The sequence below is a fragment of the Colletotrichum phormii genome (assembly GCF_030913505.1).
Source record: "Colletotrichum phormii strain CBS 102054 chromosome Unknown BDP81scaffold_23, whole genome shotgun sequence".
In the NCBI taxonomy this organism is placed as follows: Eukaryota; Fungi; Ascomycota; class Sordariomycetes; order Glomerellales; family Glomerellaceae; genus Colletotrichum; species Colletotrichum phormii.
The window spans coordinates 494,319-506,671 of NW_026851465.1; the positions used below are offsets into that span (position 1 = coordinate 494,319).

At 55.5% G+C, this 12,353-nt stretch overlaps 4 protein-coding genes across 4 annotated transcripts; all 4 read left to right on the forward strand.

Annotated features, from left to right (window-relative positions):
* Positions 1-473: 473 nt before the first annotated feature.
* Positions 474-3,566, forward strand: BDP81DRAFT_329757 (uncharacterized protein; the record flags this gene model as incomplete). The annotated part of the gene is made up of 1 exon (XM_060585342.1): positions 474-3,566. A coding segment is annotated over one exon (3,093 nt), but the record flags the coding sequence as incomplete, so codon positions are not given.
* Positions 3,567-3,686: 120 nt separating this feature from the next.
* BDP81DRAFT_329592 (condensation domain-containing protein) lies at positions 3,687-5,033 on the forward strand (the record flags this gene model as incomplete). The annotated part of the gene is made up of 1 exon (XM_060585330.1): positions 3,687-5,033. A coding segment is annotated over one exon (1,347 nt), but the record flags the coding sequence as incomplete, so codon positions are not given.
* Positions 5,034-5,171: 138 nt separating this feature from the next.
* Positions 5,172-7,133, forward strand: BDP81DRAFT_329401 (uncharacterized protein; the record flags this gene model as incomplete). The annotated part of the gene is made up of 1 exon (XM_060585306.1): positions 5,172-7,133. A coding segment is annotated over one exon (1,962 nt), but the record flags the coding sequence as incomplete, so codon positions are not given.
* A 12-nt stretch (positions 7,134-7,145) lies between these two features.
* Positions 7,146-10,058, forward strand: BDP81DRAFT_329459 (uncharacterized protein; the record flags this gene model as incomplete). Its single annotated transcript, XM_060585310.1, has 1 exon — positions 7,146-10,058. A coding segment is annotated over one exon (2,913 nt), but the record flags the coding sequence as incomplete, so codon positions are not given.
* Positions 10,059-12,353: the final 2,295 nt, after the last annotated feature.

Consider the following 12,353-nt stretch of genomic DNA (forward strand, 5'->3'; position numbering starts at 1 on the left):
AGAGCACATGGGCTTCACCGAGTTGGGCCCCGAGACGTGAGATGCCCCGCTGGAGTCGCATCTATCGATCCGGGGACTTGTGTTCCTACAACTCAAACGGCACGATTGAATTTTCCAGCCGAAAGGATACTCAGGTCAAGATACGTGGGCTCCGTGTCGAGCTCGGCGAGGTCGAGTTTTGCATCAGAGCTGCGCTGGACGGTGCTTGCCAAGTGGTTGTGGACGTGTTCAAGACGGACGCTGGTACCGTGAATCTCGCGGCTTACTTTTGCTTCACCAACGACACGAAAACCACGAACAAGTCTGGCAGCAACTGCAGCGACATGTTTCTCTCTCTTACGGAAGAGTTGGAACAGCAGATCAACCATGTAATCGGGGAGCTCACAGTCAAGTTACCTCGGTACATGGTCCCGTCCCTCTTCATTCACTGTCGCTACATGCCGGTCATCACCTCCACCAAGATCGATCGTAACATGCTGAAACGACACAGCTCCTCGCTTTTGAGGGAGGAACTGTCCAAGTATTCTTTGCAGGGAAGCAAGAAACGTGCCCCGGAGACCGCCATCGACCTCAAACTGCAGCGACTCTGGGCGGACGTTCTTCAGATTCCGGTTGATTCCATCGGCTTGGACGACAGCTTCTTGCGTATCGGCGGTGACTCAGTCGCAGCTATTCGCCTTGTTGCTTTGGCCCGAGGCGCCGGGATCAAGCTCACGGTCAAAGACATCTTCGATGACCCCAGGCTTCTTGGCATGGGCAAGCGGGCTTCGGCCGGAGTGCACGATGAGTGGCACGCTGATAAGGCAGAAATTCTGCCGTTCAGCCTCTTGTCTAAGCCCCTGCGAAAGGCCATCAACCAAGTAGAGTCAACCGTCGGCGCCCATCATTCTGCTTTGGTCAACGCTACAATCCTGAAGCAGTGCTCGTTTTCGAGCAACCAAGACATCGAGGATGCCTATCCTTGTACCAAGCTCCAGGAGGGATTCGCTGCACTCGCTATCAAGCAGACGGGGTCCTACAAGGGAAAGTACGTATACAGGATACCGCCACATGTCGACATTGCCCGGTTCAAGGAATCTTGGGCACGCACCGTTGCCCTTTGCCGGAATTTACGGACGAGGATCACCTTTGCAGCGGGACCTTCGGTCCAGGTAGTTGTCAAGAATGAGTTTGCCTGGGACACGACCGAGAATTGCAACCTCCTCGACGCAATTAGTGTCCTAAGCGGAATTGAGATGACAGAAGGGTCGAGAATGTGTCGGTATGGCTTGGCCAAGGACAGCAACGATGAATTGTACTTCATCTTGGTAATTCACCACGCTGTCTACGATGGCTGGACGATGCGTCTGGTCATCAATACCGTGAACCAGGTCTATACAAACGACAAGAGCCCGAATCTTACGCCGTATAACCACTTCATCAAATACGTAACTGCCATGGACGATGAAAGCAGCGCCGAATATTGGAAGAAGCAACTCGAGAATGCCAAACAAGCAACATTCCCACCCATTCCCGGGTCTCTCTCATCCCGAACAGGGGGGAATGTGACTCGGGTTCTGCGGAAGACCATTCAACTCTACCGACCTCCCGACTCATCATCCTCCATAACCAAGGCAACGATCCTTCGCGCTGCATGGGCGATGCTCCTGGCACGGTGCTGCGACACCGACGATATCTGCTTTGGGACTTCGGTATCCGGTCGGCAGGCGCCTGTGCATGGCATCGAAGCCATAGCCGGGCCTCTCGTCGCCACGGTGCCGGTTCGAGTGCGTCTGGAATCTTCCAAACAGGTCTCCAAATTTCTTCAAGAAGTGCAGCAACAGTCAACAGAAATGACAGCTCACGAACAGTTCGGTCTGCAGAACATCCTCAAGGTCAGCACCGATGCCCGTGACGCTTGCGAGTTCTCCAGTCTCCTGGTCGTTCAACCGGCGCAGCTGGTCAAGTTCTCCGAGGATGACTCCGAGAACCCCGTCTTGGAGAACGTGAGCTCGGAATACTTTGGACAGGAAGAACTCCTGGAAGGCTACTTCAATTACCCGCTTGTCGTCCAGGGTCTTGTGCACGAGACGTGCGTGGAGCTTATGATGGTCTACGACTGTCGCAGCATCTCCGAACCCCGGGCCAAGGCACTCTCACGCCAGCTCGACCAAGTTGTTCAACAGATGAATGCAGAGAAAAGCATCCTGGGTGACATCACCATCGCCGGGAGGTGGGATCTGGAGCAGGCCACCGCATGGAACAACCACGACGGGGCAGGCCCCAAGATCATCAATGCCTGTGTTCATGACTTTCTCCAGCAGCACGCAGCCAAAACTCCGGATGCTCTCGCTGTCAGAGCCTGGGATATGCAGCTCACTTATGCCCAGCTCGACAGCGCCGCCAACAGACTGGCACACCACCTTGTTGACCAGTATAACGTCAAGGAGGACGAGTTCATCCACGTTTGCTTCGAGAAAACAGCCTGGTTCTTCGTTGCCATCCTCGCCATCAACAAAGCCGGTGGTGCTTGGGTCCCGTTGGAGCCATCCCATCCCGAACAACGCCAGGTGCAGGTCGCCCAACAGACCGGAGCCCGGTTGGCCTTGGCCTCCCCCGCCAATGTTGCTATATGTCGTCGTCTGGTTGACGACGTGGTCCAAGTCTCTATTGATCTCGATCACGAGTTGAGCAGCACCCTTGGGGAGTGTAGCCTCCAACCACCACAGCGTAATATCACACCGTCCAACGCCGCCTATGTTCTATTCACGTCAGGAAGTACAGGAGTCCCCAAGGGCCTGGTCATGGAACATGAGTCTGTATGCACCAGTCAAATCGCCATCGGGAAGCGCGTTGGCATACACAGGGGCGCTCGTATGCTCCAATTCGCTTCATACGTCTTCGATGCTTGCATTGGGGAGACTATTGGCTCGTTCATCGCCGGCGCCTGTGTGTGCGTGCCGTCTGACGAGATGCGGATGGACACTTGCCGCCTCACGGAATTCATTCGAGAGACGGATGTCACTTGGGCGCTGCTCACCCCAGCTTTCATTCGTACCATCCAGCCCCACGAGGTCCCCAGCTTGCAAGTACTCATGCTAGCTGGTGAGGCCGTGGGCCGAGACACCCTAGAGACGTGGTTCGGCAAGGTCCATCGCCTGTTCAACGGCTGGGGCCCTGCGGAGACATGCGTGTTCAGCACATTGCATGAATGGAGCTCCTCTGGCGAATCCCCCTTGACCGTAGGCCGACCAGTCGGCGGGTTCTGCTGGATCGTGGATCCAAATGACAGCAGCCGTCTCGCACCAACGGGCTGCATCGGCGAGATCGTGATCCAGGGCCCTACAATCCTCCGCGAGTACCTCTCTAGCCCCGAACAGACAGCCAAGTTTGTCGTCGATACACTTCCCGAATGGGCTCCGCGAAGCTCCCTGTCCCGATGGAACCGTTTTTACAAGTCAGGAGACTTGGGTTACTATAATGCGGATGGAAGTATTGAGTTTTCCAGCCGAAAGGATACGCAAGTCAAGATCCGCGGCCTCCGTGTGGAGCTAGGAGAAGTCGAGCAGCACATCCGAGAACTTCTGCAGCCTGTACAGCACGTTATCGTCGACGTCTACAGAGCGAATGGAATGGCCAACCTCGTCGCTTTCTTCACCTTCGATGAGGGAGAACAGCCGCAGTCGTCAGGAGAAGACAGTCTCTTTATGCCACTAACACCGGAATTGGAGCAACGCATGACGACTCTCCACGGACAACTCAGCGTTCGACTCCCTCGTTATATGGTCCCCACCCTGCTTATTCCCTGTCGATTCATGCCAGTCATCACGTCGACGAAGATTGACCGGAAGAAATTGATACAGCTGAGTGCCCAACTTGACGAGAAAGCGCTAACCGCCTACTCACTTAGCAACAGTAAGAAGAACCCACCACAGACTCCCAATGAGGTCTGTCTCCAAGGCATCTGGGCCCGCATCCTCAAGGTCAAGTCCGAGTCCATCGGCCGCGATGATAGCTTTTTGCGTATTGGCGGCGACTCCATCGCGGCGATCCGCTTGGCATCTCTGGCACGCGAGGCCGGCCTTGAGGTCAAAGTCCAGCATGTATTTGACGATCCTCGACTGAGCGCCGTCAGCGAGCGGGCCGTGCCATTGGGAGAACAGGATGACGATACCAGCGCACCGATCACGCCGTTCAGTCTGCTCGAGCAGCCTCACAGGTCAGCCATCGAGGCCCAGGCCGTGGCACACCATGAAGGGTCGAACGGATATGCATCGCTCCGCGTCCAATGTGGCCTACCCGACGATATCGTTATCGAGGACGCCTATCCCTGTTCCAAGCTTCAGGAGGGTCTCATGGCTATTTCCGAAAAGGATCCTGGCACTTACATCGCGAGATACGTCTACAAGGTTCCGACATATGTAGACGTGGTCAAGCTCAAAGCCGCTTGGGAGCAGATACTGTCTATTTGCGGTAACCTTCGTACCCGCATTGTCTTCTACGAGAACAGGCATATCCAGCTTGTTGTGCAGAACGACACAGAATGGGATTCATCAATTGGCTCCGACCTCTCCAGCGCTGTCCATATTTCTCGGACTGCCAAGATGTCGTACGGCTCGAAACTCTGCCGCTACTCTCTCACCACGGCCGACGACGGCAGCCATTACTTCGTATGGACGTTCCATCACGCCATCAATGACGGATGGACTATGCGCTTAGTGATGGACTTGCTCCATCAGACCTACCACGACAACGTCTCACTGAGTAGACCCCAGCCATATTCGCACTTCATCCGTTATGTGAACAACATGGAACAAGACACCGGCTTGATCAACTACTGGAGAGAACAGCTACGCGGCGCCAGTCGTGCCAGCTTTCCGTCCCAGTTGGCCGTCCACCAGGATCGCTCGGTCCATTCTTTCAAGAAAGCCATCGACTTCCCCCCTTCCAACCACTTCTCATCCGCTACAAAAGCCACCATCCTTCGTGCAGCCTGGGCAGTAGTCCTTGCACGCTACTGCGAAACTGACGACGTGTGCTTCGGGACGACCGTGTCAGGAAGACAAGCTTCTATCCGCAACGCAGAAGCCATTACTGGTCCCCTCGTAGCAACCGTGCCGGTCAGGATCCGCCTCGACAAAGAGCAGTCCGTGGCCGACTATCTGCGGTCGGTTCAGCATCAGGCGTCCGACATGGTTGCCTATGAGCAATTTGGCCTACAATCCATCTCGAAGCTGGGTCCCGAATTCGAAGCCGTGTGCAACCTCTCGAGTCTTTTCGCAGTCCAGCCAGCCGAGCAGCTTGCTGACCCTGGAGACGGTACGGAGCCAATCGTGGTACCTGCGAACGCCGAGGTATTCGGCTCCCACGAACTTTTGCAAGGTTACTTCAACTACCCACTTGTTGTTCAGGGTCTTGTGTACAGTGACCGGGCTGAGGTCCTCCTCATCTATGATACGGGCTTCCTTAGCGGGGACCAAGCCTTTGCGCTATCGAACCAGATCAACCATGTTGTAGGACAGCTCCTATCTCAGGGGGACGCTCGTCTCGGTTCTATCTCAGTGGCCGGACCATGGGACCTTGAAAAGGCACTAACCTGGAACGTTGAGACTCCAGAGCCTGTTCAGGACACTCTTCACGGTCTGTTCCGGCGACAGGTTGAGCGAACTCCAGAGAGAGAAGCTGTCTGGTCATGGGACGGCAGCCTCTCCTATGCCACTTTGGACGACCTCTCTACACGTCTGGGCGTCTATCTTGCCAACCTCGGCATCCAGCCCAGCACATCGATCCCGATCTGCTTCGAAAAGTCCACGTGGGCCATTGTGGCAATGTTGGGAATTCTCAAAGCAGGGTGTGCATTCGTACCTCTCGACGGTGACCATCCTGCACGGCGCCGGAAAGCAGTGGTTGAAGACCTGAAGCCCTCTGTTATTGTTGCATCCGCAGCGATGGCGCAGTCGAACATAGGCTTTGGATGCCAGGTCGTGAGCGTCTCCCCGGAGTTTATCGCAACGCTGCCTGTCTCGAGCCATGTTCTTCACTCCGCCAACAGCACCTCTCCAGAACTCGCCTACACCATCTTCACCTCTGGATCAACGGGAAAACCCAAGGGCATTGTTGTAGACCATCAAAGCATCTGCACTAGTGTCATGGCCCAGGGAAGAATTCTTCAACTCGCCGAGGAAGGCGATTACCGCTTCCTGCAGTTCGGCAACTACGTATTCGACGCTTGTATCACAGAGATTTTCACATGCCTTGCGTTCGGCGGCACCACCTGCGTTCCATCCGACACTGAACGCCTCCAGGATATTACCGGATTCATGACGAGAGCCCGAGTTACTGTCGCCCTATTGACACCCTCGTTTGCTGGAACGTTCGGTCCGGCGGACGTTCCGGCCTTGAAGACACTGCTTCTCGGCAGCGAACCGGCGACTAAGAACATCATCAAGACATGGCATGGCCATGTGAAGCTGATGAATCTCTACGGCCCCACGGAGACCTGTGTCTTTTGTACCGCCTATGAGTATCCATCGCCAGATGCTTCACCGGTCAACATTGGCCGGGGCTTCAGCAACCGTTGCTGGGTTATAGAGCCGGAAGGGAATACTTTGGCACCCATCGGATGTGTTGGCGAGCTAGTTGTAGAAGGGCACGCTCTTGCTCGTGGCTATCTCAACGACGCTACGCGGACACAAGAAGCGTTCCCAGAGACCGGCGACCTGACCTGGCTGCCCGACGGCACCCACAACGCTTCTTCTATCGGACGCCGCGCCTACAGAACCGGCGATCTGGTGAGGCATGAAACCGACGGATCACTGCTATATATCGGCCGCAAAGACATCCAGGTTAAACTGCGAGGTCATCGCATGGAGCTTGGCGAGATTGAGAACCATATAAAGGATCTTTGCCCCGACGTGGGTCAAGTTGCAGCCAACGTTGTTCGACAGGAATCAGGAGATGTCCTGGTGGCGTTTCTGTCTTTCGAACAAGACAACATGCCAACAGAGTCACAGTCAGAGGATATCGAGCACGAGGTCGTTCCCATGACAGACGACTTAAGGCGACAACTCGCCACTTTGTCCGAGGACTTACATGGCAGACTGCCAAGCTACATGGTCCCGGCGTTATTCATCCCCTTACGCCGGTTTCCCATGTTCTTGGCCTCGATGAAGATTGACCGCAACAAGCTTAATGCCCTAGGCCGCAGCCTTTCCTCAAGTCTGATTGTGAGCTTATCCCTCGGAAACCGAATCAAGACTGAACCCCAAACGGATATGGAGTTCCAAATCCGTGATGTTTGGGCCCGGCTACTGGGCGTCGATGCTGGCGACATCGGCCGGAACGATAGTTTCCTTCGTATCGGAGGCGACTCACTCGGCGCCATCAGACTTGTTTCCGTTCTGCGACAGTCCGGCATAGCGCTGACAGTTGCAGCCATCTTCCAAGATTCGAGACTGTCACACATGGCCTCGATCGCCACCGTGGAAGAGGAGACCGAAGAAGACACACGCCCGCAGCCGTTCAGCCTGCTTTCTGCCGGAGACCATACACGTCTCATCTCAGAAGCTTTGAAGGCCTGCGAACTGCCAGAGAGTACTGTCATCGAGGACATCTACCCATGCACCCAGCTACAAGAGGGCCTAATCGCTCTCTCTGTCAAACAGACAGGCTCATACAGGGCCAAGTTCACATACCAGCTATCAGAGTTCGTTCACCAGGCTCGCTTTATGCGAGCCTGGGAAGCTACTCTGGCTTGTTGCGACAACCTCCGCACACGCATTGTATTTGCAGCCGGCTCTTCTTATCAGGTTGTGCTCCAACAAGACGTCAGTTGGGACTCGGCAGAGACGACCAACAGCATTGCGCACGATGAAATGACCTATGGCTCCAGACTCTGTCGCTATGCGCTCGTAAGCGGCAATGGCGGCTCCACGTACTTTGTCTTGACCCTCCACCATGCAATCTACGATGGCTGGGCCATGGAACTGATGACGGAAACGCTGAAAAGCCATTATTACGGAAGTTTCTCACAGGATCTGCCAGCCTACTCTCGCTTTGTCCGTCTCACGACCACCGAACTCGATCACGCAGCAAGTCAGAGGTTCTGGGAAGAACAGCTGCGCGAAGCGAAGAGGGCGACTTTCCCACTGCCGGCCGTCTCGTCCACTCGGAAACATGAGGTCCTATCCAAACCGCATACGGAGTCTCTCCGCAGGATAATGAGCTTCCCGCGCTCAACAGCATCCAAAATCACCAAGGCAACTATCATCCGCGCGGCCTGGGCGATGCTGCTGGCCCGCTACTGCGACTCTGACGATGTCTGCTTCGCCACAACAGTCTCGGGACGCCAAGCAGCCGTTGAAGGCATCGACAGGATAGTTGGACCTACACTCGCCACCGTACCTATTTATGCGCAGGTCGGCGGCGACAGGTCAGTCGAGCAGTACTTAAACGAGGTGCAAGACCGGGCAACGGCAACAATACCACATGAGCAGTTCGGCTTGCAGAACATCTCAAGAATCAGCAGCGACATCAAAGATGTGTGCGATTTCACCAGTCTACTCGTCATCCAGCCGGGCCGGACCATGGCGTTTGCCAGCAGCGAAGGCGACGCTATCTTGATCGAGGCCAACGACGAGGAGGACCCCGCAGCATCCCAGACCGTTGACGGGCACTTTAACTACCCTCTGGTGATGCAGGGGCAAATCTACGATGAAGAGGTGCATTTACTGGCCGTTTACGACTCGTCCGTTCTTACCAAGTCGCAGATTGGATTGCTTTGCGAACAGCTCAACCACGTGGCACAGCAACTTGTCAAGCATCAGGGTCATACTCGGCTCCAGGATATAACCATCGCCGGACCCGCCGACTTGCAAAAGGTGCTTGCATGGAACACCGAGGAGACGGAGGTCTACGATGCTTGCCTGCACCAGCTCTTTGAAAAGCAGGCTCACTTGACGCCCGATGCGCCAGCCGTCCATTCTTGGGACGGGACCTTTACTTACAGCGAGCTCAACGGCGCGGCAAACAGGTTGGCTCACCACCTTGCCGCGTTTGAGGTACAGCTAGACGAGTTCGTTCATGTCTACTTTGAAAAATCGGCATGGTACGTCGTCGCCATTCTCGCCATCAACAAGGCCGGCGGAACGTGGGTGCCCTTGGACCCCTCGCACCCTGACGAGCGGCAGCTTCAGATTGTCTCGCAGACTGGCGCCCGGCTGGTCTTGACATCACCACACCATTCGGCAACCTGTCAGAGACTAGTAGAGAGCGTCATTGAGATCTCGCCGGCTCTTGACGAGAACCTCCTCAGATTCGCGCCGTCTTCCAACACCACCCTCTCTGGCCCCAAGAATCTCGTCTGCCCCAGTAATGCGGCCTACGTGCTCTTCACGTCGGGAAGCACTGGCGTGCCAAAAGGCCTCGTTATGGAACACGGTTCGGTATGTACGAGTCAAACTGCCATCGGAAGAAGGCTGCGTATTAGTCCAGATGTGCGTATGCTTCAGTTTGCCTCGTACGTGTTCGACCTCTCCATCGGGGAGATTTTTTGTCCGTTATTACACGGCGCGTCTGTTTGTATTCCCTCTGAGGATTCCAAGATGGGTGATCTCTCTGCATTTGTCCAGAAGATGAACGTCAATTGGGCCATCTTGACGCCCTCCTACATTCGGACCACACGGCCAGATCGGCTCCCTGGCCTGGAGCTGCTTGTCTTGGCCGGCGAAGCCGTGGGACGCGATAATCTAGACACCTGGTTTGGAAAGGTGCGTCTCGTCAATGGTTGGGGGCCTGCCGAGACCTGCGTCTTCAGCGCAATCCACGAATACAGTTCGCTCGATGACTCGCCGCTGACCGTAGGACGTCCGGTTGGAGGGTACGGATACATCGTTGACCCCGTCAACGCCCACCAACTTGCCCCGGTTGGTTGTCTTGGGGAGCTTGTGATCCAGGGTCCCACCATACTGCGCGAGTACTTGTCGGATGCTGAGCGAACTGCCGCAGCTACTGTCCCGGCCGCAGACTGGTCGTCTCACGGCACCTCACCGAAATGGTCTCGGTTCTACATGTCGGGCGATCTTTGTCGATACAACGCCGAAGGATCTATCGAGTTCGTTGCCAGGAAAGATACGCAGGTCAAGGTGCGAGGTCTGCGTGTTGAATTGGGCGAGGTCGAGCACAACATCAGGACTTATTTGGAAGGGGTCGAACAAGTTGCCGTCGACGTGCTTCAAACTCATGGCGCTGTTCACCTCGCAGCTTTCTTCACCGTGGTGGGCAAGGTGGAAAAGCCAAAACCCCTCACCACTGAACAGAGCATGTTCTTGTCGCTCTCGGTGGACCTGGAACGCCGCGTCAAGGATCTCATCGGCGTGTTGGGCGTCAAACTTCCCCGATACATGATCCCCACCCTATTCATCCCGTGCCGCTACATGCCTTTCATCACGTCCACGAAACTTGACCGCAACCTCCTCCGACGCTTTGCCCTCGAGCTCGACCATGACAGGATCTCGCGATACGGTCTGTCCAATAGGGAAAAGCGTGCCCCAGAAACACTCATAGAGGTGAAGCTGCAGAAGATATGGGCCGAGGTCCTTGGATTACCCGTGGAGGCCATCGGCCGGGACGACAGCTTCCTCAGGATTGGTGGAGATTCCATCAGAGCGATCCGACTGGTAACACTCGCGCGGGAGTCCGGTCTTGGACTGACCGTCAGAGACGTCTTTGCCGACCCACGTTTGTGCGGGATGAGTGCAACGGCCGTGGAAATCGACATACATGCCATCGAGCAGAGCGCCGGCACACGGTATGAGAAGAATGACATTATTCCCTTCCAATTCCTGAGGGAGGATCTCCGAGATATGGTAAAATGCCGGCCCCCCAACGATCGCCTACGCGACTTGTGCGGGCTATCAGAGTCTGATGTCGAGGATGCGTATCCCTGCACCAAGCTTCAAGAAGGCCTTTTGGCCGTCGGAGAGCATCAGACCGGCTCCTACGTCCTCAAGGCCGTCTACCGCCTCCCAGCACTCATTGATCTAGACAAGTTCAAGACCGCCTGGGAACATGTCGTATCAGTCTGCGCAAACCTACGGACAAGGGTGGCCATTGTCAACGGAGAGGCAATTCAACTCATTGTCAAAGACGACATCGTTTGGGAGGCAGACGTAAACACCGGTGCCGATCTACGGTCTGTACTCTCAGACATGAGAAAATCCCGCATGACATACGGAACACGCCTGTGCCGTTATGCCGTGGCCGTGGCCGAGGGTAACCATTACTTCGTGTTATTCCAACACCACTCGATCAGTGATGGCTGGACGATGAGGATTATGATGGAAGCCCTCCAGAATGCGTACTACAATGTCGAAATACCGCCTCTGCAATCATTCGCCGAGTTTGTCGACTATGCAAACAATCTCGACACGGAAGATGAGGCTCGATACTGGAAGAATCAACTGCAGCATGCCCAGCGGGCCGCTTTCCCGTCTCCTGTGGCGCCGTCGACGACTTCAACGCCCAGAAGCCGGAACGTCACCAAGTCGCTGAGGTCCGCGATTGACTTTTCGACTTCCAAGTCAGCATCCGTCACCAAGGCCACCATCTTTCGTGCTGCGTGGGCTGTCGTTCTGGCTCGGTATAGCGACACTGACGATATCACCTTCGGATCAACAGTCTCCGGTCGCCAAGCACCAATGCCGGGGCTGGAGAGGATGGCGGGAGCCGCCGTGGCGACCGTGCCTGTCCGGCTCAAGATTGACAAGACCAAGTCCATCTCCCAGTTCCTACACGGGGTTCAGAATCAAGCTATGGAAATGATTGCGCACGAACAGTTCGGTCTCCGTCAGATCTCCGAGACAGCCCCCGAAGCAAAAGATGCCTGCAACTTCTCCAGCTTGATTGTTGTTCAGCCGATGGAGGAGTTTGACCCAGCTGCTGGACTAGAGAATCCTGTCCTGACCCCGGTGGATCTCGCCCATCTGACTGGAGAGTCGGACGCTGCATTCCAGGACTATTTTAACTACCCCATCGTGGTACAGGGGCAGATCTCCGACAACCGCGCCGAGCTGGTTCTTGTATATGACTCCGGGCATCTTGAAGATGCTCGAATGGAAGCCCTCTCGTCTCATTTCAACAATGTAGTCCAGCAACTGCTTACAGAAGATGAGATGCCAGGTTCGCTCGGCAAAGTTTCCGTGTCTGGCCCATGGGACTCTCAGAAGGTCATGTCGTGGAATGGATCTGCTCCCACGCTTGTTGATACCACCATCCACAAACTCATTTCAACACAGGCGGCCGCGCACCCAGAGAAAGAGGCAATCAACAGTTGGGATGGGAAAGCCACATACAGCCAGCTCGAGGCCATGTCAACG